Here is a 24,837-nt window from a genome sequence, read left to right as displayed (position 1 = left end):
GGAATGGTGAGTAGCTCCGCACTGCTGGAGACAAAGGGCGGCGCAGGGGGCCTGATGTGGGCGTAGGCCTCGTGCCGCAGCTGAGCCCACCTGGGCCGTGCCAGGACCCGCACAGCCGCCCTGCAAGCTCAGGGCGGGAGGCCTGGGGGTGCGTATCCTCACCTCCCTGCTCTCTGGCACAGGGTGCAGCAGGAGGGCCCCAGCATGAGCCTTCTTGAGTGGTGACCACTAGAGCCATCTTCCCAGCCAGCACCAGCCCTGGGGCCGCCAGAGAAGACTGGAAATCAAACCTACTTCCGAGGAGCTTCTGAGGTTTCTATGCCATCCAAGAGTCAAAGGTCAGACCCTAGGCAGCCTCCTGGGTACAGCCCCAACTGCAGCAATGCCAGGGCAGAGAGCATGCCCCTTCCTGAGCACCCCTCGGCCTTACTGGCCCCACCACCTCCAAACCCCCTTCCCCTGTGAACCGCACAGCTAGAGTATCTTGGGGAGGCCCAAGATCTCGGCACATTCCCTGCATCCTGAGCCAGCCTGGGGCAGCAAGGAGGCGTGGGGAGTTGGCCTTGCTACCCCGCCCCTTCCTGCCCGCCCTCCTTCCTGGGCACCCAACCACTGTAGGGTGTGCTGACAGATGGGCGGACATGCCCACCTCCTGCGGTCTGAAGTCTCCACCCTGTGGGAAACCACAGTGGGAGGGGAAACAAGGGCAGGGGAGAGGAGAGGAGAGGAGAGGAGCAGGACTACCATGGCGCTTCGGAGTCGAGTCAAGTTTGCCAAATGCCAAATGCTGGTCACCAGCTTCTTTGTCTTGGTAACAGGCAGGGGTGGGTTTCTCAGGGCATGCCCAAGCCTCTGAAACTGGTCACACCTACACACACACACACACACACACACACACACACACACACCAGCTCTAATCTGGCAGATGACCCAGGTCGGCTAGCAGCCATCCTGAAATAACTTGGGAAGGACACCCTTGTGGGTGGCAGCATCCGCCCTCCTGAGGGGCCATTCAGGGCCTGGAGGAGGCTGGGATGGGCCCAGGGCCTTGGATGGCTAGTGGCCGGGGCTGGTCCTGCCGGGGTCGGCACTGGCTGCCAGGCTGGGAGATGGCTTTCTTCCTCCCACCATGGGGGCTTTCAGACACTGGGGAGGGGCTCAGGTGATGGCAAGGTTCTGGCTCTTTGCAGAAACTCTGTGTGTGTGTGTGTGTCTGTCTGTAAGTTATCAACGTGTGTTTGTATCAATATCTGTGTGTACATATGCCTATGTGTATACATGTGTGTGAGTGTGTATGTTGGGGTAGCTGGGACAAATGCCTCCCAGCGCCCACCCCAGAGAACTCCCTGCAGCTGGCCTGCCTTATGTAAGGTGAGCAAGCATGAGGGATGTGGTTGGAGGCCCAGGAGCCCAGGTCCTACCCGCGGGCGCAGGAGGGGCTCTGTGCGGCATCAGCCCAGGCGCTGAGCCCACCTCTCCCCCAGCTGCTGAGCCTGGCTGGGGCTTCCATCGTGGTGCTCACACACTTTGGGGACCACTTTACTGTCATCAGCCGTGCACCCTTAGAGAGGAGCCCCTTCCAGACCCTGGACCGCTGGGGTAAGTGAGGTGGGGGGGAGGCTGCAGGGTGCCGGCAGCGGGGGCAGCTCCTGGGCGGAGGGGCCTAGGAAGGTGTTCTGGCCTGGACGTGGGATCCCTGGGGCCCCAGCCCTGGGCAGCCCTGAGGAGCTGACTCAGGTAGAACCTAGGGGTCGGGGCAGAGGGCGGACCCCTCGGGGTCATGGCTCCACTGAGCCGCTCGGCGGCCCTGGGCGATGGTCAGTGTCCCCACCCTGGGTCTGGGGCCCCACAGGAGTATGGGGCCAGGGAGGGGCGTGTGGCAGTGTCAGGATGGAGTGCTGTCAGGAGTCTCTGGGGCCTGGGTGTGGAGAGGTCTGCAAGTCCCAGCAGAGAAACTGCCATGTTCAGAGGGCTGGGAAGGTTGAAGAGAGCCAGGCCTGCGGGTGGCCACTTCCACAGGGGCGAGAAAGGTGGCTCTGGGCAGGGCTGACCCAGGCCGGGCACAGGGGTCCCGGGGCGGGGCAGGTGGGGGGGGGGAGGAGGCCAAGGCAAAGGGGCTCTGGCTGCCCAGCCTCCTTTCTGAAGGACCCGAACCCCTGGGGGCAGGAAGCCGGAGGCTGGGCCTGCGCTGATAAGGCCTCTGCCCAACTCTGCCACCTGTCACCGGGAAGAATGTGGCTTGAAGATAGTTGCTGGAGGGAGGAGGGCTGGACTAGAAATGGGGAAGGAGGCCGACGCCTCCACCCTCCTCTTCCTCCTCTGAGCTCAGGGAGGGAGGAGGTTGCTGGGCACCCAGAGGCCAGCCCTGCCTGATGAGCTCCCTACAAGGCCAGCCGTGTCCAGGACTCCTATGTTGGATCTCAGGCGCCAGCTCAACTCTCCTTCTCTCCCCTGCACCCAGTGTTTGCTGTGGGGATCATCCTGGCGGGCCTGTTGGGCCTTGGAGCCGCCCTGAGTGCTGCAGCTACCGTGAGGGAGGCCCAGGGCCTCATGGCTGGGGTGAGTTCTGGGGTCCCTGGCACTCCTAGTCTCCAGATAAGGGTCGAGACTTAGAGGTATGTAAAGCCACCTCACCCCATCCTGTAACGACTCCAGAACTCAGGCTGGAGGTGTGGCTAAGGTGGTGAAGGGCTAGCCGGTGAGCAAAAGCAGCAGGTACCCAGTTCAAGCCCCATTCTCAGACCTACAAGAGAAAAGAATCCAGGCTCAATACACAAGCCTAGATATCTGGGCCAGCCAGGACTCTCCACATGGATGAGTCAAAATCTCCCTACACCAGCCAGGACTTTCCCCAAGACCAACCAGGACACTGCCCATGACCAGCCAAGACCCTCCTCTAGACCAGCCAGGACCCTCCTCTAGACCAAACAGGACCCTCCTCTAGACAAGCAAGGACCCTCCTCTAGAAAACCCAGGACTCACCCCCAGACCAGCCTAGACCCTCCACAAAAACCAGCCAGGACCCTCCTCTCCACCAGCCAGTACCCTCCTCCAGACCAGCCAGGATCCTCCTCTAGACCAACCAGCACATACCTCTAGACCAATCAGTAGTACCCTCCTCTAGACCAACCAACGCTCTCCTCTACAACAGCCAGGACCCACCACTAGTCCAGCCATGACCCTACTCTAAACCAGCCAGGACCCTCCTATAGGCCAGCTAGGACCCTCCTATAGACTAGCCAGGACCATCCTCTAGACCAGCCAGGACCCTCCACTAGACCAACCAGGAATCTCCCCAATACCAATGAGGACCCTCCTCTTGATCAACCAGAACCCTCCCCAAGACCAACTAGGACCCTCCTCTAGACCAGCCAGGACCCTCCTCTACATCAGCCAGGACCCTCCTCTAGACCATTCAGGACCCTCCTCTAGACCAACCAAGACACTCCTCTAGACTAGGAAGGTCCCTCTCTTAGACCAGCCAGGACCCTCCTCTCGACCAGCCAGTACCCTCCCCTTGACCAACCAGCACCCCCCTCTACACCAGCCAGAATCTTCCACTAGACTAACCACGACCCTCACCAGTACCAACCAGGACTCTGCTCTAGACCAACCAGGACCCTCGCCAAGACCAACCTGGACCCTCCTCTAGAACAGCCAGGACCCTCCTCTAGAAATCCCACAACCCTCCTCTAGATCAGCCAGGACCCTCCCCTACACCAGCCAGTACCGTCCTCGAGACCAGCCAGGATCTTCCTCTAGACCAACCAGCACTCTCTTCTACACCAGCCCAGACCCTCCACTAGGCCAACCAGGACTATCCTCTAGATCAGCCAGGACCTCCACACAGACCATCCAGGATCCTCCTCTACACCAACCAGTACCCCCATTTAGACCAACGAGGACCCTCCCCTAGACCAACCAGGACCCTCCTCTAGACCAATTAGAACCCTCCGCTAGACCAACCAGCACTCTCCTCTAGACCAGCAAGGACCCTCCACTAGGCCAACCATGAATCTCCCCAATACCAACCAGGACCCTCTTCTTGACCAACCAGAACCCTCCCTAAGAGCAACTAGGACCCTCCTCTACACCACCCAGGACCCCTCCGTAAACCATCCAGGACCCTCCTCTATACCAGCCAGGACCATCCTCTAGACCAGCCAGGACCCTCCTCTAGACCAGGTTGGTCCCTTGTCTAGACCAGGCAGGACCCTCCCCTAGACCAGCCAAGGAGGAATCTCTCCAAGACAAACTAGGACCCTCCTCTAGACCAGGCAGGACCCCTCTCTAGACCACCCAGGACCCTCCTCTAGACCAGCCAGAACCATCCTCTAGACCAGCCAGGATCCTGCCCTAGGCCAGCCAGGACCCTCCTCTAGACCACCCAGGACCCCTCTCCAGACCAACTAGGACCCCCCTCAAGACCACCCAGGACCCTCCTCTAAGAAAGGGACCTGGCTTGTCCCTTTCTTAGACCAGCCAAGACCCTCCTATACACCAGCCAGGACATTCCTCTATACCAGCCAGGACCCTCCCCTAGACCAACCAGGGCCTCCACACAGACCAGCCAGGAACCTCCTCTACACCAACTAGTACCCCCCTTTAGACTAATGAGTACTCTCCTCTAGACCAGCCAGGATCATTCTCTAGACCGCCCAGGACCCTTCTCTAGACCAGCCAGGACTCACCTCTAGACGAACCAGGACCCTCCCCAAGACCAAACAGGACCTTTGTCTAAACCAGCTAAGACCCTCCTCTACACCAGCCAGGACTCTCCTCTACACCAGCCAGGACCTTCCTATATACCAGCCGGAAACCTCCCCTATGTAAGGTCCATTCCTGGATGGCGAGCAAATCCCGCCCAGTACCTGTGTTACCTAGGCAACTGGGACACCTGGAAGAGGTCACATCTGCATCCGCTGAGGTCACATCTGAATCTGATGTGGCCACACCTTTCTCCCACCTGGTCTCACCTCTTACCTGGTCCCACTTCCCTTTACTTGGACACACCTTTCCCCGCCCCTACCCTAGATAAGGCCTAGCCCAGGACCAGAGCCCTCTTTTGCCAGCCGCGTGGAGTGCCAACCTTACCTGGTCCCAGCAGGTCTACTAAATAAACCTACCCCTTACCTGAATACCACGTGGGTGGTGCTGTTCTTACTCGGCTACCTCTTTTTAAAAACCTAACACTCTAGACCAGCCAGGACCCTCCTCTAGACCAACCAGGACACTCCATTAGACCAAACAGGACCCTCCCCTAGACCAGTTAGGACCCTCCCCTAGCCCAGTCAGAACCCTCCTCTAGACCAGCCAGGACCCTCCCTGAGACCAACCAGGACCCTCCTCTAGATCATCCAGGAGCCAGGACCGTCCTCTAGACCAGCCAGAACCCTCTACACAGACCAACCAGTACCCTCCTCTCCACCTGCCAGTACCCTCCTCCAGACCAACCAGTAACCTCCTCTAGACCAACCAACACTCTCCTCTAGACCAACCAGGACCCTCCTCTAGATTAGCTAAGACCCTCCCAAGACCAACCAGGACCCTCCTCTGCACCAGCCAGGACCCTCCTCTGCACCAGCCAGGACCCTCCACTAGACCAACCAGGATCCTGCCCTAGACCAGCCAGGACGCTCCTCTAGACCAGCCAGGACCTTCACCTAGACCAGCCAGGACCTCCACACAGACCAGCCAGGAACCTCCTCTACACCAACCAGTACCCCCCTTTAGACCAATGAGGACCCTCCCTAGACCAACCAGTACTCTCCTCTAGACCAACCAAAACTCTTCATTAGACCAGCCAGGACCCTCCAATAGACCAACCAAGAATCTCCAAAATACCAATCAGGACCCACCTCTAGACCAGCTAAGACCCTTCAGAAGACCAACCAGAACTCTCCTCTAGACCAGCCAGAACACTCCACTAGACTAACCAGGAATCTACCCAAACCAACCAGGATCCTCCTCTAGACCAACCAGGATCCTCCCCAAGACCAACCAGGACCCTGTCCTATACCAGCCAGGACCCTCCTCTAGACCAGCCAGGACCTCCACGCAGGCCAGCCAGGAACCTCCTCTACACCACCCAGTACACCCTCCCCCCTTTAGACCAACCAGGACCCTCCCCAGGACCCTCCCCTACACCAATGAGTACCCTCCTCTTGACCAGCCAGGACCTTCCTATATACCAGCCAGGACCTTCCTATATACTAGCCAGAAACTTCCCCTAGACCAGTCAGGACACTCCATTAGACCAACCAGGACCCTCCACTAGACCAGCCAGGACGCTCCTCTAAACCAGCCAGGACCCTCCTCTAGACCAGTGAGGACCCTCCACTAAACCAACCATTACCCTACAGTAGAACATGCAGGATCCTCCTCTAGACCAGCCAGGACCCTCCTCTACACAAGCCAGGACACTCCACTAGACCAACCAGGACACTCCTCTAGACCAACCAGGACCCTCTCCTAGACCAACCAGGACCCTCTTCTAGATCAGCCAGGACCTTCCCCTACACCAGCTAGGACCCTCCATGCCAGCCAGGACGGTCCACACAGTCCAGCCAGGAACCTCCCTTAGATCTACCAGTACCCCCCCAAGACCAACGAGGACCCTCCACTAGGCCAGCCGGTATGCTCCTCTTGACCAGCCCAGACCCTCCTATACACCAGCCAGTACCCTCCCCTAGACTAGCCAGGACCCTCCTCTATACCAACCAGTACCACCTTCTACAGCAATCATAACCCTCCCCTAGACCAACCAGGACACTTCAATACACTAGCCAGGAACCCCTCTATACCAGCTAGGACCCACCTCTACACCAACCAGGACCCTCCTCTAGACCATCAAGACTAGGCAGGACGCTCCACTAGACCAACCAGGACTCTCCCCTCAACCAGCCAGGACCCTCCTCTGGCCCAACCAGGATCCTCCTCTAGAGCAGCCAGGACCCTCCCCTAGATTAGCCAGTACCCTCCTCTAGGCCATCAAGACCCTCTACACAAGCCAGCCAGAACCCTCCTCTAGACCAACCACTCCCCAAGATGAACCAGGACCTTCCCCTAGACCAGCCAGGACCTTCCCCTAGACCAGCCAGGACCTTCCCCTAGACCAGCCAGGACCCTTCTCTAGACCAGCCAGGACCTTCCTATATACCAGCCAGAACCCTCCCGTAGACCAGCCAGGACCCTCCACTAAACCAGCCATTACTCTACTCTAGACCAGCCAGAACCCTCCTCTAGACCAGCCAGGACCCTCCACTAAACTAACCAGGAATCTCCTTAAACCAACCAAGACCTTCCTCTAGACCAACCAGGACCCTACCCAAGATCAACCACGACCTTGCCCTAGACCAGCCAGGACCTTCCCCTAGATCAGCCAGGACCTTCCCCTAGATCAGCCAAGACCCTCCCCTAGATCATCCAGGACCCTCCTCTAGACCATACAGGACCCTCCGCTAGACCAGCCAAGACCCTCCACACAGACTAGCCAGCACCCTCCTCTCAACCAGCCAGTACTCTCCTCTTGGCCAGCCAGGACCCACCTCTAGACCAACCAGCACCCTCCTGTACACCAGCCAGGATCCTCCACTAGACCAACCACAACCCTCACCAGGACCAACCAGGACTGCTCTAGACCAACCAGGACCTTCGCCTAGACCAATCGGGACCCTCCTATAGAACAGCCAGGACCCTTCTATCAACCATCCAGGCTCCTCCTCTAGACCAGCCAGGACCCTCACCAAGACCAGCCAGGCCCCTCACCAAGACCAACCAGGACCCTCCCCTAGACCAGCCAGAACCCTCACCTAGACCAACCAGGACATTCCACTAGACCAACCAGGACTCTCCCCAAGACCAACACGGACCCTCCTATAGACCAGCCAGGACCCTCCTCTAGACCAGTAAGGACCCTCCCTTAGACCAGCCAGGACCCCTCCTGTAGACTACCAGGCCCCTCACCAAGACCAACCAGGACCCTCCTCTAGACCAGCCAGGCCCCTCCTCAAGACCAGCCAGGCCCCTCCTCTAGACCAGCCAGGACCCTCCTCTAGACCACCCAAGACCCCTCTCTAGACCACCCAGAACCCTCTTCTAGACCAGACAGGTCCCTCTCTTAGACCAGCCAGGACCCTCCTCTAGACCAGCCAGGACCCTACCCTAGACCAGCCAGTACCCTCACCTAGACCAACCAGGACATTCCACTAGACCAACCAGGACCCTCCTCTAGACCAGCCAAGACCACTCCCCTCCATAGACCAACCAGGATACTCCACTAAACCAAACAGGACCTTCCCCAAGACCAACCAGTACCCTCCTCAAGACCAGCCAGGACCCTCCTCTAGACCAGCCAGGACCCTCCCCAAGCCCAACCAGGACTCTCTAGACCAGCCAAGACCCTCCTCTAGACCAATCAGGACCCTGCCCTAGACCAGCCAGGAATCTCCTCTAGACCAGCCAGGACCCGTCTCTAGATCAGCCGAAACCCCTCCCCTAGACCAACTAGGACACTCCACTACACCAACCAGGACCCCTCCCCAAGACCAACCAGGACCCTCCCCAAGACCAACAAGGACCCTCCCCAAGACCAACCAGGACCCTCCCCAAGACCAACCAAGACCCTCCTCTAGGCCAGTCAGGACCCTCCTCTAGACCAGCCAGGACCCTCCCCTAGACCAAGCAGAACCCTCTCCTATACCAACCAGGATCCTCTTCTAGACCAGCTAGGACCCTCCCCAAGACCAACCAGGACCCTCCTCTAGACCAGCCAGTACCCTGCCCTAGACCAGCAAAGACTCTACCCTAGGCCAATCAAGACCCTCCTGTAGGCCAACCAGGACCCTCCTCTAGACCATCCAGGACCCTGCCTTAGACCAGCCAGGATTCTCCTCTGGATCAGCTAGGACTCTCCACACAGACCAGCCAGGACCCTCCACACAGCTCTCAGGGCCCTCCCCTAGACCACAAGGATAGGATAGTCAGTGCCACAAGGGCTCGTGGTCGCTCACAGTGGTCCTACAGGAGCGGGAAGGCAGCTCCCCTGGGTGCTACCCGCGGCTGGGAGGGCTTTGTGGGTGTGATTGAGGGGCCTTTGTTTCCCTTCAGACCTGGGAAGACCCTTTGGCCAAGCCCTCCGGCTTGGGCTGTCCCTTGGGCTACAGGCTGCTTCCAAGCTATGCTAGGATTCTCCCAGCCCCAAGATCCCCTCCTGCACCCAGCCCGGAATGAATCCTCAATGCTCCCACCCCAGTTCCTCCCTGTAGGCCCCGCCCCAGGTCCCATCATCCCCACGCTGGGCCCCACCTGCCAACCCTCCATCCCTGCGGCCTGGGCCCCGCCCCCCCAGGGTCTCCCAGCCCTCTGGCACAAAGCAGACAGTGCTGACCACACGTGGACACCAAAAACCTGGGCAGTGTAGCTGTAAAGATGAGGGAGGGTTCCCGGCGAGGAGGGGACAGGCTCCAGGGCTGTGCCCCCAGAAAGTGTGCCCTGCAGGAGGGGTGGCAGGGACGTCTGCAGAGAGGACGAGGCTGGCTGGCCGGCAGCTGGGCCTGGCAGGAAGGGCTGCGGTATCCACCACCAGAGGGCGCTGTGGTGCCAGGCTTGAGGCCACCACAGAGAAGCCCGAATTAGATGGGTGCCACCAGATCCTTTCCTATTCCAGGGTCCCTGCAGGGACCTGCACTGCCAGCCCCATCACAGCTGCCTCTCCCCGCCCCCCTCCACCCGCGAGTGAGCACTCCAGGCCTCTGAGCTCCCCAGGCCTCTGAGCTCCCCAGGCCCTGCTTGACAAGAGCTTCGTGTGCCCGCGGGGCCCGGTCACTGTTACTGTGGGTCAGGCCAGCAGGAACAGGGCTGCAGGAAGTTGAGGGTCCGACGCACACATCCCCACCCCACCCAGCCCCTCCGCCCAGCATGGGCAGTGGGCCCAGCTCAGACTGCCTGTCCTGGTTGTTTTGCAGGTGTAACATGTCTAGGTGTTGTGTGGAGTGTGTCTCTGCTGCATGTGGCATGTCTGGCTGTTGTGTGGCTGTCTTTGGGTATGTGTGACGTATCTGAGTTGTATGTGGCTGTGTGTGACATCAGTGTGTTGTATGTGATATGGGTGTGTGTGGTGTACCTGTACACTGTGTATGATTTGGGGTTTTGTGTGTAGTGTTTGTTGTGTGGGGGTGTCTAGGGGGTTGCATGGGGTGTGTCTGCAAGCTGTGTGTGGTGTGTCTGAATATTATGTGTTATTTGGGTTATGTGTGGGGTTGCATGTGGTGTGTCTGCGTCCAGGAGTTGTGTACACTGTATCTGCATGTTGCACGTCTGTGCTGTGTGTGGCAGTTACATGTTGTGTGTGGCTATCCTGTGTGTGTCAGCATGCAGGAGCGCATGGAAGGAGTTGGGGAATGGAAAGCTGTTTTCCTGCTGAGGGTGCGTGCCCCTCCCTGCCCTTCCTGCCCCCGCCTCCCACAGCCGCACACACAGGAAATGAAATCGCAGCGGTGAGGAAGCAGCTCCAGTTGTTTGTGGACTTGTTTATTTATTTTCATTCAGAGAAAGGAGAACGAAAATGCCCATAATTGGGCCCAGCTCCATCCAGCAGCCTCTGCACTGGGGAGGGAGGGCCTGTCCACTGCCCAAGATCCTGGGAGAGTCCAGAGAACAGGGAAGAGAAAGAGAGCTGATGCTCCTTCTCCTGAGGAATGGAATGGTTTCTGGAAAATTCTGGTCTTGGGCTGGCTCATGTCCTGGAGCCTGGGAGGCGGCATGGAGAGATGGCTTCCAGATGAGAGGGCCCTCAGCCAGCCAGGGGAGGAGGGGAGGCAGGGAGAGAAGATGAGGAGAGGGGGGAGAAGGAAGAGGAGAAGAGGGAGAGCAGGGAGGAGGAGGAGGCTGGAGGAAGAGAAGAGGAGGAGGAGGATGGAGGGAAGGAAGGAGAGGAGGGAACACTCCCAGAGAAGCTGCAGACAGTGCTGATAATCTAATCACCGCAGGCTGGAGGGCAGGGAAGATGGATTGGTTCGAGGGCAGGGAGGATGGATTGCTGGCTCCTGCCGGGTCAGAGCCTACACTCAGGTCTAGGGACTGGGGGGTAGTGGTTCCAGATCTTTCTACACTCCTATTGGAGCTAAGCTGCTTCTTATTGCTTGCTTCCTTCCTTTCTTGTCGGTCATGGGGCTGGAACTCAGGGCCTGGACACTGCCCCTGACCTCTTTTTGCTCAAGGTGAGCGCTCTACCACTTTGAGCCACAGTACACTTCTGGTTTTCCAGTGGTTCATTGGTGATAAGAGTCTCACAGGGACTTTTCTACCCGGGCTGGCTTCAAGCCGTGATCCTCAGATCTCAATCTCCTGAGATGCTAGGATTACAGACGCCGGCCACCGGCACCCGGCAGGGCTGTCTCTTTGTCTCTGCCATCTCAGCCAACATTTGTGGCTGTGTCCAGATGTCCTCCTGGGGTCCTGCTGAGTGAGGCCTCTGGACTGCCACAGCCAGTCCAGTCCACAGCTGCCCCAGCAGCAGTCGGTCTGGCCTAGCTCCCACATCAGCCCGGCCACAGCGCTGTGGGGTGGAGTGGGTCTGACCCAGAGGGCCGCGCAGTCTAGCCAGGGCCTCGGCACTGGCCACCAGCGTGGCTCATCCTCCAGAGGGTCAAGAGGACACTCAGCAGGGACCAGCTCCCTGTGCGGGCAGGGCATTCACGGCTTCTTCTCCCAGAATCCTTACACTGTCCATGCAGGGGGGAGGGCAGGTGACCGGGCAGGCCAGGGAGGGGCCTGTAATGCTCACTGGCTTCTACAAGCACGTTCCCAATCTGAGCGCGGACAGGACAGGGCAGGGGCAGCGTGAAGATGCTGGGTGGCAGGCCCACGCAGGGGTGTGGAAGACAGGAAAGGGAGGCGGTAGCTTGGTGGGTCACACCGGTCCTTCGCTTCTCCCGCACAGCCAGCTGCCTCTGGGGGGTGGGCTGTGGTCCAAAGGCATCAGGCTGTCGGGTTGGGGGGATCCCTGGAGGGGAAACCGAAGCACCCTGGGGGGCGCAGCACCAGTCCTCGTGCAGGGGCGTGGCATGGCAGGGCGGGGGAACGGGACAGAAATTCCAGAAAGGGTCTCCCCATGCCGGGAGCCCCTGCCCTCTCCCGTGCCCACACACACGCTCGCCCCTGCAGGGGTTCCTGTGCTTCGCCCTGGTGTTCTTGGCTCTAGCACAGGTGGCCTTCTGGAGGCTCCGCAACCCCACCCAGGTGAGTGTCCCCCCCCATCCCCACCAGGTGAGTGTCCCCCCTCCCTGTCCCCACACTGCCCGACTAGTCACTGCTCTGCCACCGTCTGAGAGCCGCGGGCAGCACGCAGGGGAACGTGGAAGGCCCGGCTCTCCATAATTCATGCCGCCGGCCAGCACCGGCGGGGAATCCCGGGGGCTGCCCTCCCTCCATGCCCTGGTCACCGTGTGGCCGGCCACAGCCGGCCCATGGCCGCCCTCATGCCGCCGAGCTCCCTGGAGGCAGGTCCATGGGTGCCAGTTGAGCCCACAGAGTGGCGAGGTGGGGTGTGGCAGGAAGGAGTTCCCGAGACCAGGTACCCCTCTGCCCTGGCCTTGGGAAGACGCCTGGACGTCCGGTCTCAGCCAGCAGCAGTCTGAGAACAGCTCTTGTCTGTTCTGGGGCCCAGGAGCCCCCAAACACCCTTGCAGGGAGTGGAGACCCCTGGACCACCGGCAAAGCTCCTGGCCCTGGTCTCTCGATTTCTAAGAGACACGCCGGCCTTGGGCTCTGACAGTGCCCGGCTGAAGCCTCGGTCAGGAGCTGGGCTGTGGGACGCCAGCCCGACCCCCCGGGGCCTGGCTGCGGGGCTCAGACAGGCGCTGCTTCTCAGTGACTAGGAGAGTGCTCAGCAGAGCCAGGCAAGCAAGTCCCTGGAGATGTGTCCACCCTGCTGCGCAGGGGTGAGGACAGTGACCCCGGGCCCCAGGGGAACTCGAGGCTCCCTGGGCGTGGCTGGGCTGTGGGGGAGGGAGGGGGGACAGGGAGGGGCAGGGAGGACCTGCACCACCCACTCCAGAGCTCCCACGGTCCCCAGGCCTCCCGGGACCTGCTGCTCCGAGGTTGCAGTGGAGGACGGCTTGGGTTGAAGAGGGCGCTGGCCGGGCCCGCCCGTGGCCACAGCCAGCCTGGCACCTGCTGCCCAGGCGGGGCTGGCTCACAGAGAGACGTGACTGTGTGGTCTCACAGACAGGGATTAACCAGCCCCCGGGCGCCTGGCACAGGAGGACCAAATGGCTCCTGTGGGGGTGTCTGGCTTGGCCAGGACCGGCTGAGCACGTCTGCTGCCCACCTGAGACCTCCGGGCTGGAGGCCTGAGTGGGCAGAGCAGGCACAAGGATCCTGCATTCACCCCTACTCCCTCTACTCACCCCTACCCCTTCATCTCTACCCCTTTACTCACCCCTAACCACTCCATCCCTACCCCCATCCCTACCCTACCCCCTCTACTCACCCCTACCCCTCCATCCCTACCCCTCTACTCACCCCTAACCACTCCATCCCTACTCCCTCTACTCACCCCTAACCACTCCATCCCTACCCTACCCCCTCTACTCACCCCTAACCCCTCCATCCCTACCCCTCTACTCACCCCTACCCCTCCATCTCTACCCCCTCTACTCACCCCTAACCCCTCCATCCCTACCCCTCCATTCACCCCTGCCCCCAGCGCCCTCAGTAAGAGAAAGAGGGAGGACTCAGGTCTCCAAGCACAAAGGAGGCATCAGAGGGCCCGCCTGGGCCAGGAGACCAGCGAGCTCTGGGGAAGCCAGGGCGGCCTTCCTGGCAGAGGTGGCCTTTTGCCTCTGAGGGAATCGTTGGTAAGGAGAAGGTGTCTGGGGATGCTGGGTGTGGAGCAAAGGCAGCACCAGCCAGGCCCCGCTGCCAGCGCCCTGTCTGTCCTGGCCCCCAAGTGCGCATGTCTGCTCTGAGCCTGTGTCTTCTTTACCCAGAGTCCAGCTGCCCAAACTCTGGGTGGTTCTAGGTACCGAGCTATGTGCATCTTGGGGAGTGAAGTCTTCCCGGGCCCAGCCCCATCGCCGTGCAGAAGGCAGCAGAAGGCGCTTCCCTTGCTGGTCCCTGAATGCCCCCAGGACCAAGGCTGAGTGCAGCCTGAGCTCATCCCTCAGTACCCCGGGCAGCTGCAGGCCACATGGGGAAAGGCGGCTGCTGGAGGGCCGCATGTCCCCTGCACCCATGGGTGGCAGGCTGCAAGGTAGGGTCTCCCATGTGCTCTCTGTGCAGGTGGAGGATGCCGTGCTGGACACCTATGACCTGGTGTATGACCAGGCGGTGAGGAGCCCGTCGGGCACCCAGAGCCAGGAGCTCACCGCCATCCAGGACACGGTAAGCTGGGGACAGGGTCTCTCCTGTGTTGTGCTGGCAGTTGGCGGGGTGGTTGGCCCTGTTGGGGTCCAGGGAAGAGGTGCTGGACGCCCCCACAGTGAGTGGTCCAAGGGCAGGTAGTCAGGGGGACCCAGGACACCACTGCTTCCTGAATAAGGCTGGCTGCTGGATGTGCGGGCCCAGCGAGGGATCAAAGGGCAGAGCCCAAGTTCAAAAATCATGACTAACTAGCCAGGCTCTGGTGGCTCCTGCCTGTAATCCTTGTTACTCAGGAGGCTGAGATCTGAGGATTGAGGTTTGAAGCCAGCCCAGGCAGGAAAGTCCATGAACCTCCCCCCTACCCCCGCCAGTCCTGGGGCTTAAACTGTCCCTGAGCTTCTTTTGCTGAAGGCTGGCACTCTACCACTTGAGCCACAGCACCATTTCTGGCTTTTTCTGTGTATGTGGTGCTGAGGAATCAAACCCAGGGCTTCATGCTTGCTAGTGAGCTCTCTACCACTGAGCCACCTTCCCAGCCCACGTCCATGAAACTCTTATCTCCCAATTTACCACCAAAAAGTCAGAAATAGAGCTGTGGCTCAAGTGGCAGTGTGCCAGTCTTACACGGAAAAAAACTAAGCAACAGTGCTCAGGCCCTGAGCTCAAGCTCAGGAACTCACGCTGAATAAACAAACATCTGAGACAGCGTGCATGAGTGCAAGTGAGCCACCTGCCCCCCCCCCCCAACCCCACAGGGCCTTAGACAGGCCCTGCTGGCTGCCGTGGGAGCTGGCCTTCCGTGTCCGTGGTGGCCGCTCAGGGGGCCGGGCTGCACCCTCCTGGTGCCAGGTGCCCCTCAAGTCGCCATGACATCCCCAAACTCCAGCCCTGGTCTCTGGGGAGCCCAGTTCTTCAGGACCACCCAGGTCATTTGTCCCCTGGTGCCTCAGTTTCCTCCATTTGTCCTTCCTGCCCGCCTGACGTGGCTCCCTGATCTCCTTTGTGCAGTTTCTGTGCTGTGGAAAGACCTCTCCTTTCGGACTCTTAGGGAGCGGGGAGGCTGACCTGTGTCAGGGCCCTGAGGCAGCAAGAGAGGTGAGGGGGGACGACGGGAGGGGAGGCGGGGGAGGAGCATGGGGAGGAAGAGGCGGGCCGAGGGCTGGGAAGATCCTGCAAGCTGGCCGGGTGACACCCCCCGTCCCTGCCCCGGGACCCCTGGGCTGTACAGGCTCAGAGCCCTAGAGAACCCGGGGGTGGGGGAAGGGGGAGGGTTGAGAGGGAAGCTCCTGTAGTCAGCCTCGAACCCAGGTCCCTTCTGCAGAAGGAGGCCTCCCTGCCTCCCACTTCCCTCCTCCAGGCACTCCCCGCCTGGGCCTTCTCTGGCCAGAGCAGACCCTGTCTGCGTGCCCAGGCCCTGCCCAACTGTCTAGGGGAGGGGGCAGGGGCTCCAAAAGCAGCCGCTAGAAGGGCACTCCGGAGGTGAGGGGAGGCTAGAGGGTCAGCTGGGCAGGGACGTGGCCCTTCTACAAAGACCTGAACTTGGCCTGCTGTCCTGATGCCCAGCTGCCCAACCCCCACCCCGGCTCTCCACCCCGCCCCCTCTGGACACACGCTATCTCATGGTGCAGGGCCTGGCTGCCCTCCAGGGACGGGAGGCGGAGGGGGACTGGCTTGCGGCCCAGCCAGGGCCCAGCGCCCGCCCCGAAGGCCGGGGGAGCTGGTGCTGGGGAGGGGCTCCGAGTCAGGGGTCCCAACTGCAAAGCAGGAGCCGTGACCCTCTGTAAAAGGACTGAGGGCGTGGGGAGAAGCCTGGGGAGTACAGGCCAGCCAGGCCTGGGGGGTCCCCTGCCCGCAGGAAGGCGGGGTGGCTCTAGGTGTAGCTTAGTGATCCAGAGCCTTCTAAGCTTCCCCAAATGCTCCCTCCTGCCCAGAAAGCTATGTGCGCCAGCAGAGTTGCAGGAGGACCGGCAGTCACCTCATTTCTGGGAGAGAAGCACGCTTTGGGGAACACTGGAGGCTCAGACAGAACTGGGCCCCCAGAGAGCGAGGGCCATGCCCCCCTGCCCCCAGCAGCCATCTTAGAAGCGCTCAGAGAAGCTGTCCCCCCCCTCCCCATACCCCAGGGCCCAAGCAGCCCAAGGTCCCCATGGCAGCCAGCCGGCTGGGACCCTGGGTGTCACCATTCCTGAGCTGCTTTCCCAGAAGTCAGGTGGCTTTTCCTGGACACTTGTGTACCACTACTGCCCACGGCCCCACGCCTGGGGCCCTGCAGCCCCCCCCCCCCCGCAGGGCTGGGGGCAGGCCGGGCAGGGAGGGATGGTGGTCAGGGCTGTGGGCAGGCCAGGCAGCCAGGCAGGGAGGGACGGTGGTCGGGGTGGGCCAGCTTCCCCCCCTCCGCAGGGCTGGGGGCAGGCCGGGCAGGGAGGGACAGTGGTCAGGGCTGGGGGTCAGGCCAGGCAGGGAGGGATGGTGGTCAGAGCTGGGGGTCAGGCCAGGCAGGCCAGGCAGGGAGGGACGGTGGTGGGCAGGCTGGGCAGGGAGGGACGGTGGTCAGGGCTGGGGTCAGGCCGGGCAGGGAGGGATGGTGGTCGGGGTGGGCCAGCCCCTCCCACAGGGCTGGGGGTCAGGCTGGGCAGGCCAGGCAGGGAGGGACAGTGGTCAGGGCTGGGGGTCAGGCCAGGCAGGCCGGGCAGGGAGGGACAGTGGTCAGGGCTGGGGGTCAGGCCAGGCAGGCAGGGATGGTGGCTGGGCAGGCTGGGCAGGGAGGGATGGTGGTCAGGGCTGGGGGTCAGGCTGGGCAGGCAGGGACGGTGGCTGGGCAGGCCAGGCAGGGAGGGACGGTGGTCAGGGCTGGGGGTCAGGCTGGGCAGGCAGGGACGGTGGCTGGGCAGGCCAGGCAGGGAGGGATGGTGGTCAGGGCTGGGGGTCAGGCCAAGCAGGCCGGGCAGGGAGGGACGGTGGTCGTGGTGGGTGTCAGGCATGCTGTCCCGCCGCAGGACTGCCTGCAGAGCATCAGGAACTTCCTGAGGACACAGGGGACCATCACCTCCACCCTGACCAGTGCCGGCCTGGCCCTCACGGTATGCCACACACCCCACGCTGCCCCTTCCCACCTCCACTGGCTGGAATCTGCATCCTTCCTCCCCAAGACAAGTGGACCCCTTGCCAATTCGGCCAAGTCTAGAGACTTCTTAGGGAAAGGAGGTCCCTACCCCAGGTTGCTGCATGGCTAATGCCGGGCATGGGGTCCCCCCCCCAGGTATACGCCATGCTGCTCAGCGCCTTCCTCTGGCTTGCTATCCACAAGGGCTGCGGCTTGGACCACAAAGACGGATACTCCCTGACCCCACGGTACACCCCCCCAGCAGGACCAGTGCCCCCACCTGACCTGCCATCTCCCCAGAAACAACACAGAGGGATGGGGCTTCAGGGCCATGTGCAGCGGAGGCCTTGGGGTCCCCATGCACAGATGCAGGGGGGATCCAGACCCTGCCCCAGCGTCACCCCAGCCTGGCTGCCCGGAACTCCCCCCACCCTCCCGCTCTGCCAAGCCACCAGCGCCTGCCCGCCCAGCATCCCTCCTACCCCCTGTGTTCTGGAAAATAGCGCTTTGCCATCCCCTCCAGAACATTCTGACACAGACTTGAAATCCCTTCTACACTGGTCTACAACCGTGGTTCTCTCCAGAACATTCTAGAACATTGTAGGACGTCTTTTTTGTTATTGTTGGTTGTGGGGCTTGAACTCTGGGCCTGGGCGCTACCCCTCAGCTCTTTTGCTCAAGGCTAGTGCTCTACCACACTTGAGCCACAGCGCCACTTCCAGTTTTCTGGTGGTTCACTGGAGATAAGAGTCTCAGGGACTTTCCTGCCCAGGCTGGGTTTGAACTGCAATCCTCAGATCTCAGCCTCCCAAGTGGCTAGGATGACAGGCGTGAGCCACCAGCGCCAGGCTAGGAAGTCTTATGTTCCCCACCAGAACATTCTGTGACAGATTCACAGTTGCCTCTAGAGTGTTCTAGAAAGATCAACAATGTCCTAAGACGTTCAGAACAGCCTCATTACCCCCTGCCTTTCAGAGCCCATGGCTACCAGTGCCAGGAGCCCAGCCTCTTCAGACGTTTCCAGGAAGCACCCGTGCCTCGACACCCTTCTGAAGCAGAGGCGATTCCATAGCCATGGAGGTCCAGCAGGACACCTGGGTGGCCCACGGTGGGGCAGGTCACCTACCTGCCCAGAGGGCGGGCGACGCTGGCCGTCGCGAATCCTCCAGGGAGATGAGGGCAGGGGGAGGGGAGAGCCGCCAGGCCGATGCCTCCCTGAGGGTGGACCAGGCTGACCAGGCTAGGAGGACGAGGACAGAGGAGCCAGCACGAGGCAGGCCGGACTCCCGGTCAGTGCCGTCCAGTGCCCGCCAGCTCTGCACAGGCCCTCCCCCCTGGGCCCCCCCGGCCCCCCCGGGCTGTGCTGTAACACAGCATCAACGTGGTCACTGGTCTCTGTGACAGCTTAGGGTAGGAAGGGTTTGTTCCGGCTCGGGGGCTCAGAGGCATTGGTCTCAAAGCAGACCAGGATGGTGGGAGCATGTGGGGGACAAAGCTGCTTGCCTAGGGGTGGCCCGAAAGCAAAGGGAGGGACAGGAGGGAGGGGGTAAGGCGCACCCCGGCAGGGAAAGACGCCAACTTCCTCCAGTGGTCCTCGCCTCCCAGTTTCCCCCAGCCTCCAATCACACCAGTGCATCACAACTCCACCGCGGTGAATCGGCCGACTCCCAGAGCCTCCCGGTCCGGCAGCCTCCCAGCCTCCACCTTTGGGCGTGGCATGGGACACCAAGAGTTTGCAGCGTGAGGGCCTTTATTTTGGGGGGTGGGGAGTGATTTCCTATCCAGACCTTAACAGTCCGTCAGAGGAGGACCTGCGCGAGGAACCTAAGCAAGACCCCCATCTCAGTTCCTCAACTTAACCCTTGACCCATGTCAGGCCCAATGCCTGGAATTACGATACCTGAAATTCCAGAACAGCCCTCCGAGGGTCTGGTGACCATTGTCTAAACCAGACACCCTGCAGTTTAGCACCTGTCCTCTTGAGACTCCCCTGTGGTGCAAGCCAACCAGTTTAAAGTACGTCAGCCCCCTTGATCTAACCAACAACTTGTTTCTGGTCCTTTCCCGCTTTGTTCTGTGCCGATCATACTATAGAGTTGTTTTATGATTTTCCCGCGGTTTGTAGTGATTTGTTACAAGAAGTTATGATGTATGCAAAGCCCCTGCCTTCCCTAAAAAAATGTATAAAAAGTGCTGTCACCCTGGGCTCGGGGCCTCTCAGCGTCATGGGCTGCTGCCATGTGCACGGGGGAGGGGGGTGGGGACCAAGCTCGAGCTGGCAATAAAGACTCCTTTGCTTTTACATTGGTGACAGTCTCTGGTGGTCTTTTGAGTAAGGATTTCTGAATTCGGCTTTATACTGCACAGTACCTGGAATCCCTGGTCCCATTCCACAAGGGCCGGGCAGGTTCCCTGCTCAGGGTCTCGCCAGGCCAGGAGCAAGCACAGGCAGCCTGGGCCTTGGTCTTACTCTCCCTTCCGGAAGAACCTCCTTCTGGGCGCTCTGCTAGCTGGAAGAATCCAGTTTTATGGAGCTGCAGCTTCTTCCTTTTGCTGACTACCAGCTGGGGTGGCTTTTGGCTTCAAGAAGTCACCCCTTTCCTCCTCATGTGTCCCCTCCGCCTGCAGACCCCCGAGAGCAAGCTGGGTCTCAAAATCCTTCCGAGCAGAGCCCTGCCTGGAATATCTCCCTATCTGAGGGACAACGTTTGCCTTAATCGTGTTAAAATAAAACACAGAATTGACCATCATCGCCATTTTTAGTTGTGGTAGTTGGGGCGGCTGATCTTGGGGCCTCACGCTTGCTGTACCGGTGCCCTTTCCAGCTGGTTACACTTCTGGCCCTGTGATTCACAGATGATGCTTGGAATTTGATTGTGTTTGGAATGCCCACCCACCCAGGTACACCTCTAGGCCATCAACCACCTACTGCAGCTCCTGTAGTCATGGGGGCCCCAAGCACACCCCACCCCACCCAGCTTCTTTTCTGTGGGTCCAGCCTCCTGGGCTTTCCTGCCTAGGCTGGCCTGGAACCATGATCCTCTCAATCTCAGCCTCCTATGCAGGTTAGGGTGACAGGTATGTGCCACTGAGCTCCAATGTGGGTGGTGAAGGAGTCTCTCCTAGGCTGGCCTTCAGTCCTCCTGTTCTCAGCCTCCCAACACAGGTGTGTGCACAGGTCACAGCCACAACTCAGAGGCATTGAGCACATTCACCACCAACCACTTCCACAACTTTCTCATCTTCCTAGGCTGCACCTTCAGTGCCAGGTAATCCCAGACTGCACCTCTGTGCCCGGTAATCCCAGACTGCACCTCTGTGCCCGGTAATCCCAGACTCCCCAGCCCAGCTCCTCATCTGCTTCCTGTCTGATGCCCCTAGACGCCTCCTAGAAGTGGAGTGTGCGGCCATGAAGACACACCCAGTGTGTCCTCAGGGTCGCTGCACGTTAGAACCTGTGCTGGAATTTCCCAAGGAGACATCTTACCATGTGTAAGGGACCTTGGAGTCACATGTTGAAAAAAGAAAAAAGAAAGACCAGGCAGCCAGCGCACAACAAAGAGCGTGCACCTCAACCAAAGCCCCCAACCCTGAAAACACACGCAGCTCACACCCAAGGGAAGACACTCGTGTGCCGGGGGCTTGACCCAGGCCACGGTCGGGTACCTGTGGCCTGGGTCAAGCCCTGCCCCCCCAGCGCCCTGACAGCCTCGCTCTTACTCACCTGTGCAGTCCTGAAGGGAAGGCACCTGCTGCACACTCCTGCAGGAGACAGACGCTGGGAAGAGGGAAGAAGAGGGAGGGGCTGGGAAGGTGGTTTAGCGGTAGAGTGCTTGCCTAGCATGCACAAAGCCCTGGCTTCAATTCCTCAGTTCCACATACACAGGACAAGCCAGAAGTGGCCTTGTGGCTCAAGGGGTAGAGCGCTAGCCTTGAGCAAAATAAGCTCAGGGACAACACCCAGGCCCTGCGTTCAAGCCCCAGAACTGGCAAGAAAAAAAACAAAGGACAGGGGGGAGACGCGCTCTGTGACATAAAGCCCAGGACACTGGACCAGCCCTGACTGGAGAGGATGCCTGTCACAGAGCTTTGGCGCATGTCCAGCTGTTTCCCAACCTCGTCCCATGCTGAGTTTCTGCTGGCCTTTGTCCCCACCGTCTTCCGCCAGCTTTGATTCTAGAGGGATGGGATGGGATGGGAGCGGCGCTGGCCCCTCCGCCCACCACGTCAGGTGGCGGTGTCTCTCCTCCCAGCCCCTCTCCAGCCCCCGCTCGGATGGGCCGGACGTCTCCTCCAGCCTCACTCAACGACCCTGTTACTTGTTGCTCGGATGGAAGAATCCCTTGCCTGGCAATTAAGATCTCAGCGCAGGGGAGAGGAAAAGGAGGCCTGGCAGGGCCGGTTTGGGAACGTGGGATGAGTCCCTGGCTGGGCTGCTGAGCACTAGCCCCACGCCCACCCCTCCAGTCCCGGTGGGTTCTGACTTAGGGGAAATCTCTGGCTCCCCATGTACCCCCCCCCCGGCAGTGCATCCCACAGGTCCCCGGGGTCTCATCGTCTTAGCTGTTCCGGTCCTGGCCAGGCTCCACAGTAGGAGGACATGGAACTGGGACACAGCCAGCCGCCCCGGCTCTGCGTGGTGGCCTTTGGTCAGGGGATAAGAGGATAGACGCGTAATCAGACTGAGGTGCTCAGAGAGGGGCCTCTGCTGGGTGATTAGGATGAGATAAAGCCGTCAGGCTGGAGCCGAGTGAGGGAATCCTGCTGACTGATCTCCCTCCCTCCCTCCCTCCCTCCCTCCCTTCCTTCCTTCCTTTCTTCCCGCTTTCTTTTCTCCCTCCTTCCTTCATTTCTCCCCTCCTTCCTTTTTTCCGCTCTCCCTTCCCTCCCTTCCTGCCTTCCTTTCTTCCCTCCATCCCTCTTCCCTCCCTTTCCTCCCTTCCTCCTTCCCTTCCATCCTTCCGCCTTCTCTCAGTTCCTTCCTTTCTTCCCTCCTTGCTTCTTCCTTCTCTCCCATCCTTCCTCTCCTTCCTTCCCTCCTTCCTTCATTCCCTTCCCTCCTCCCTCCCTTTGTTCCCTTCCTTTCTCCTCTCTGTCCCTTCCTTCCTCTATCCTTCCTTCCCTCCTTCCCTCTCTCCCTTCTCCTTCTTTACTTGCTTGCTTTTTTGAGACAGGATCTCCACACATAGCCCAAGCCAGCCTTGAACTCTGGTCCTCTGTACAGAGGACAAAGTGTGTCTGAAGACACACGCAGGAAAAAAAAAAACAGAGCGCTCACCTTGAGCTGAAGAGCTGAGGGACAGTGTTCAGGCCCAGGTCAAGCCCACAAACGACAAAAAGACACTGGCTCTCCTGTCACATGAGGCTGGGCCACTCTGGGTCCGCCAGCCAGGCCGTTGCAGGTGACAGCCCTTTGACCTCCACCTTGTAACTGTGCAACAAAAGCCTTCCTTCTTCAGAAGTGCCCTGCCTAGGTGCTCTGTTGCAGTAACAAGATGCGGAGAAACAGAAAACTGATGCTGGGATGGGCTCATTCCTAGAACTTGGCCTATAAGTGCGGGGTCAGGTCTCCAGCAGAGGACCGGAGAGTTTGGAGGATCGGCTGGGAAAGGCCTGGCCTTCGGGGAAGGCTGTCCCCGGTGATTCTGGTGAGGGCAGTTTGGACAGGGGATGGGAAGAGCTAGGACCAGCGAGGCGGCGTCGGGGCGGGCTGAGGGTGAGGCGGTCGGGGCTGTGGTGGTAGAGGGACCGGCTGGAAGCTGGCTCCAGTCTCCCTGGGACTCCGCTGAGATGGTGGGCGTGTGGGGCCGTTCCTGACACCCGTCAGGCTGGGGAATGAGGGACTCGCTGTTGCTTTTGTGGTACTGGGCCAGGCCCCAAAATGACACCCCAGGCCTTTTGTCCTGGTTATTTTAGGGATAGGGTCTCCCTGCTTGTCCAGGCCGGTGTGGACTTCTCTCCTTCATTTGTGCTTCCTTGTGTTGCCGGGATGCCAGGTTCTCACCACCGCTCCCAGCCACTGCTTGAGGTGGAGTCTCACTTTTTGGTGGAGGGGGCGGGAGGTGGGGGAGGGAGGGGGTCAGGAGTCTCACGAGAGAGAGACCCAGGCTGGCCTCAAACTGATCCTCCTCAATAGCTAATAAGACAGGCTCCAGCCACCACCCCTGGTTAGTTTATCGGGTGAAAGACCTTTCACAGTGGTGAAGCCTTCAGGCCCAGCTTGGGCTTCTATGAAGTTTAACAGTGAGACTTGGAAGCAAAAGGAAACAGAGTGGAAAGATTGGGAAATTTTACAGTTTGGCCAAAAATAAGGGAGGAAAAACCCAAGTGCATACATGAAGCAGCCTAGAATCTGCCCACTACAGGTCAATGGGAAAGAGGGAAGGTCAGGAGCAGTGGGTCAGGAGCCGGAGCCCTGGTGGGGCACAGCAGTCTTCCCTGGGCATCAACCAATTGTTTTGAGCGTCTGCTTTCCAAACGGGAGCATGGACCAGGCCTGGCTTGGGTGTCTGGTTGCCAAGAGTCGCGCCACACACATGCAAGACCTCTGCAAACCCAGGAGATGGCCCTGGTATTCCATTCCAGTCTTTGTTTCTCATGTGCCAGTACTGAGGCTTGAACTCAAGGCCTGGCACTGGCCCTTGGGTTTTTGCTCAAGGCTGGCACTCTGCTACTTGAACTGCAGCTTCATTTTTGGCTTTTGGGTGGTTAATTGGAGACAAGAATCTCACAAACTGAAAGATTATTCGACTTGCCAGAGAACCATGCAGATATCCAGGTACAGAGAACAAAGAATGGTTTATTGTCAGGAAAGGGGACGGGAAGACCCCTTCTCATAAGGGAGGAATGAGAAGAAGCACCGGCTATTGTCTGGGGTGACCTATATACTTAGGAGGTTTAGGAGGGGCTAGAAGGGGCTAGTAGGCAGAGACCCTGGTATGGACGTGTGGGTTAAGGGCTTCATCATGGTGGACTAGGATTTATGGCTGCTGTTCAAGTAGTAGATAAGGGTCCTGCAGCTGCCCAGACCTGAGGTCACTCTAAGGGGCTCTTGTTGCCTTCCATGGTGGTAGCTGCCCCCAGAGAAGTGCCATCCCAAGGAACGGGGGTGGGGGGGAGGACGGGGGGGGGGGGGCTTGGTTGGAGGCTGATTATTTACTGCCTTTACTACAGGGGCCTAGTGCTTCCTGCGCGTGCCAAACTGTGGAGAAGGGAAGGAGTGGACTAAGCTATGGGAAGGGACTCATTTCGCTAACACAGATTCTCCAGCGCTAGCTGGCTTCAAACTTCAATTCTCATATCTCAGTCTCCTGAGTAGCTAGGATTAAAGTCGTGAACCACTAGTGCCTGGCTGTCTTGGACTTTTTATG

At 59.9% G+C, this 24,837-nt stretch overlaps 1 protein-coding gene across 2 annotated transcripts; it reads left to right on the top strand.

Annotated features, from left to right (window-relative positions):
* Positions 1-714: 714 nt before the first annotated feature.
* Positions 715-19,482, top strand: Tspan32 (tetraspanin 32). 2 transcript variants are annotated; one of them, XM_042672608.1, is made up of 9 exons: positions 715-811; positions 1,485-1,599; positions 2,462-2,559; positions 12,166-12,234; positions 14,278-14,385; positions 15,373-15,459; positions 17,361-17,444; positions 17,624-17,715; positions 18,443-19,482. In XM_042672608.1, exons 1-9 carry the CDS (start codon positions 746-748, stop codon positions 18,537-18,539), a joined length of 816 nt encoding a protein of 271 aa, XP_042528542.1. In that variant the 5' UTR covers positions 715-745; the 3' UTR covers positions 18,540-19,482. The 2 variants fall into 2 exon arrangements, with proteins under 2 accessions (XP_042528542.1, XP_042528543.1); XM_042672609.1 differs by lacking the exon at positions 18,443-19,482 and adding an exon at positions 17,991-18,017.
* Positions 19,483-24,837: the final 5,355 nt, after the last annotated feature.

Source organism: Dipodomys spectabilis, unplaced genomic scaffold (assembly GCF_019054845.1).
Source record: "Dipodomys spectabilis isolate Male_0828 unplaced genomic scaffold, ASM1905484v1 ptg000728l, whole genome shotgun sequence".
NCBI lineage: Eukaryota > Metazoa > Chordata > Mammalia > Rodentia > Heteromyidae > Dipodomys > Dipodomys spectabilis.
Note: the sequence above shows the minus strand (reverse complement) of the source record. Positions and strands in the feature narration are given on the sequence as shown.

What these genes read in the sequence shown, in the direction of transcription:
- Tspan32 (XM_042672608.1), top strand. Translation starts at nt 746, where the DNA reads ATGGCGCTTCGGAGTCGAGTCAAGTTTGCCAAATGCCAAATGCTGGTC. An exon ending in CCCAGGGCCTCATGGCTGGG is followed by an intron (nt 2,560 to 12,165) that starts GTGAGTTCTGGG and finishes TCGCCCCTGCAG; the next exon opens with GGGTTCCTGTGCTTCGCCCT. An exon ending in GTGCCGGCCTGGCCCTCACG is followed by an intron (nt 17,445 to 17,623) that starts GTATGCCACACA and finishes TCCCCCCCCCAG; the next exon opens with GTATACGCCATGCTGCTCAG.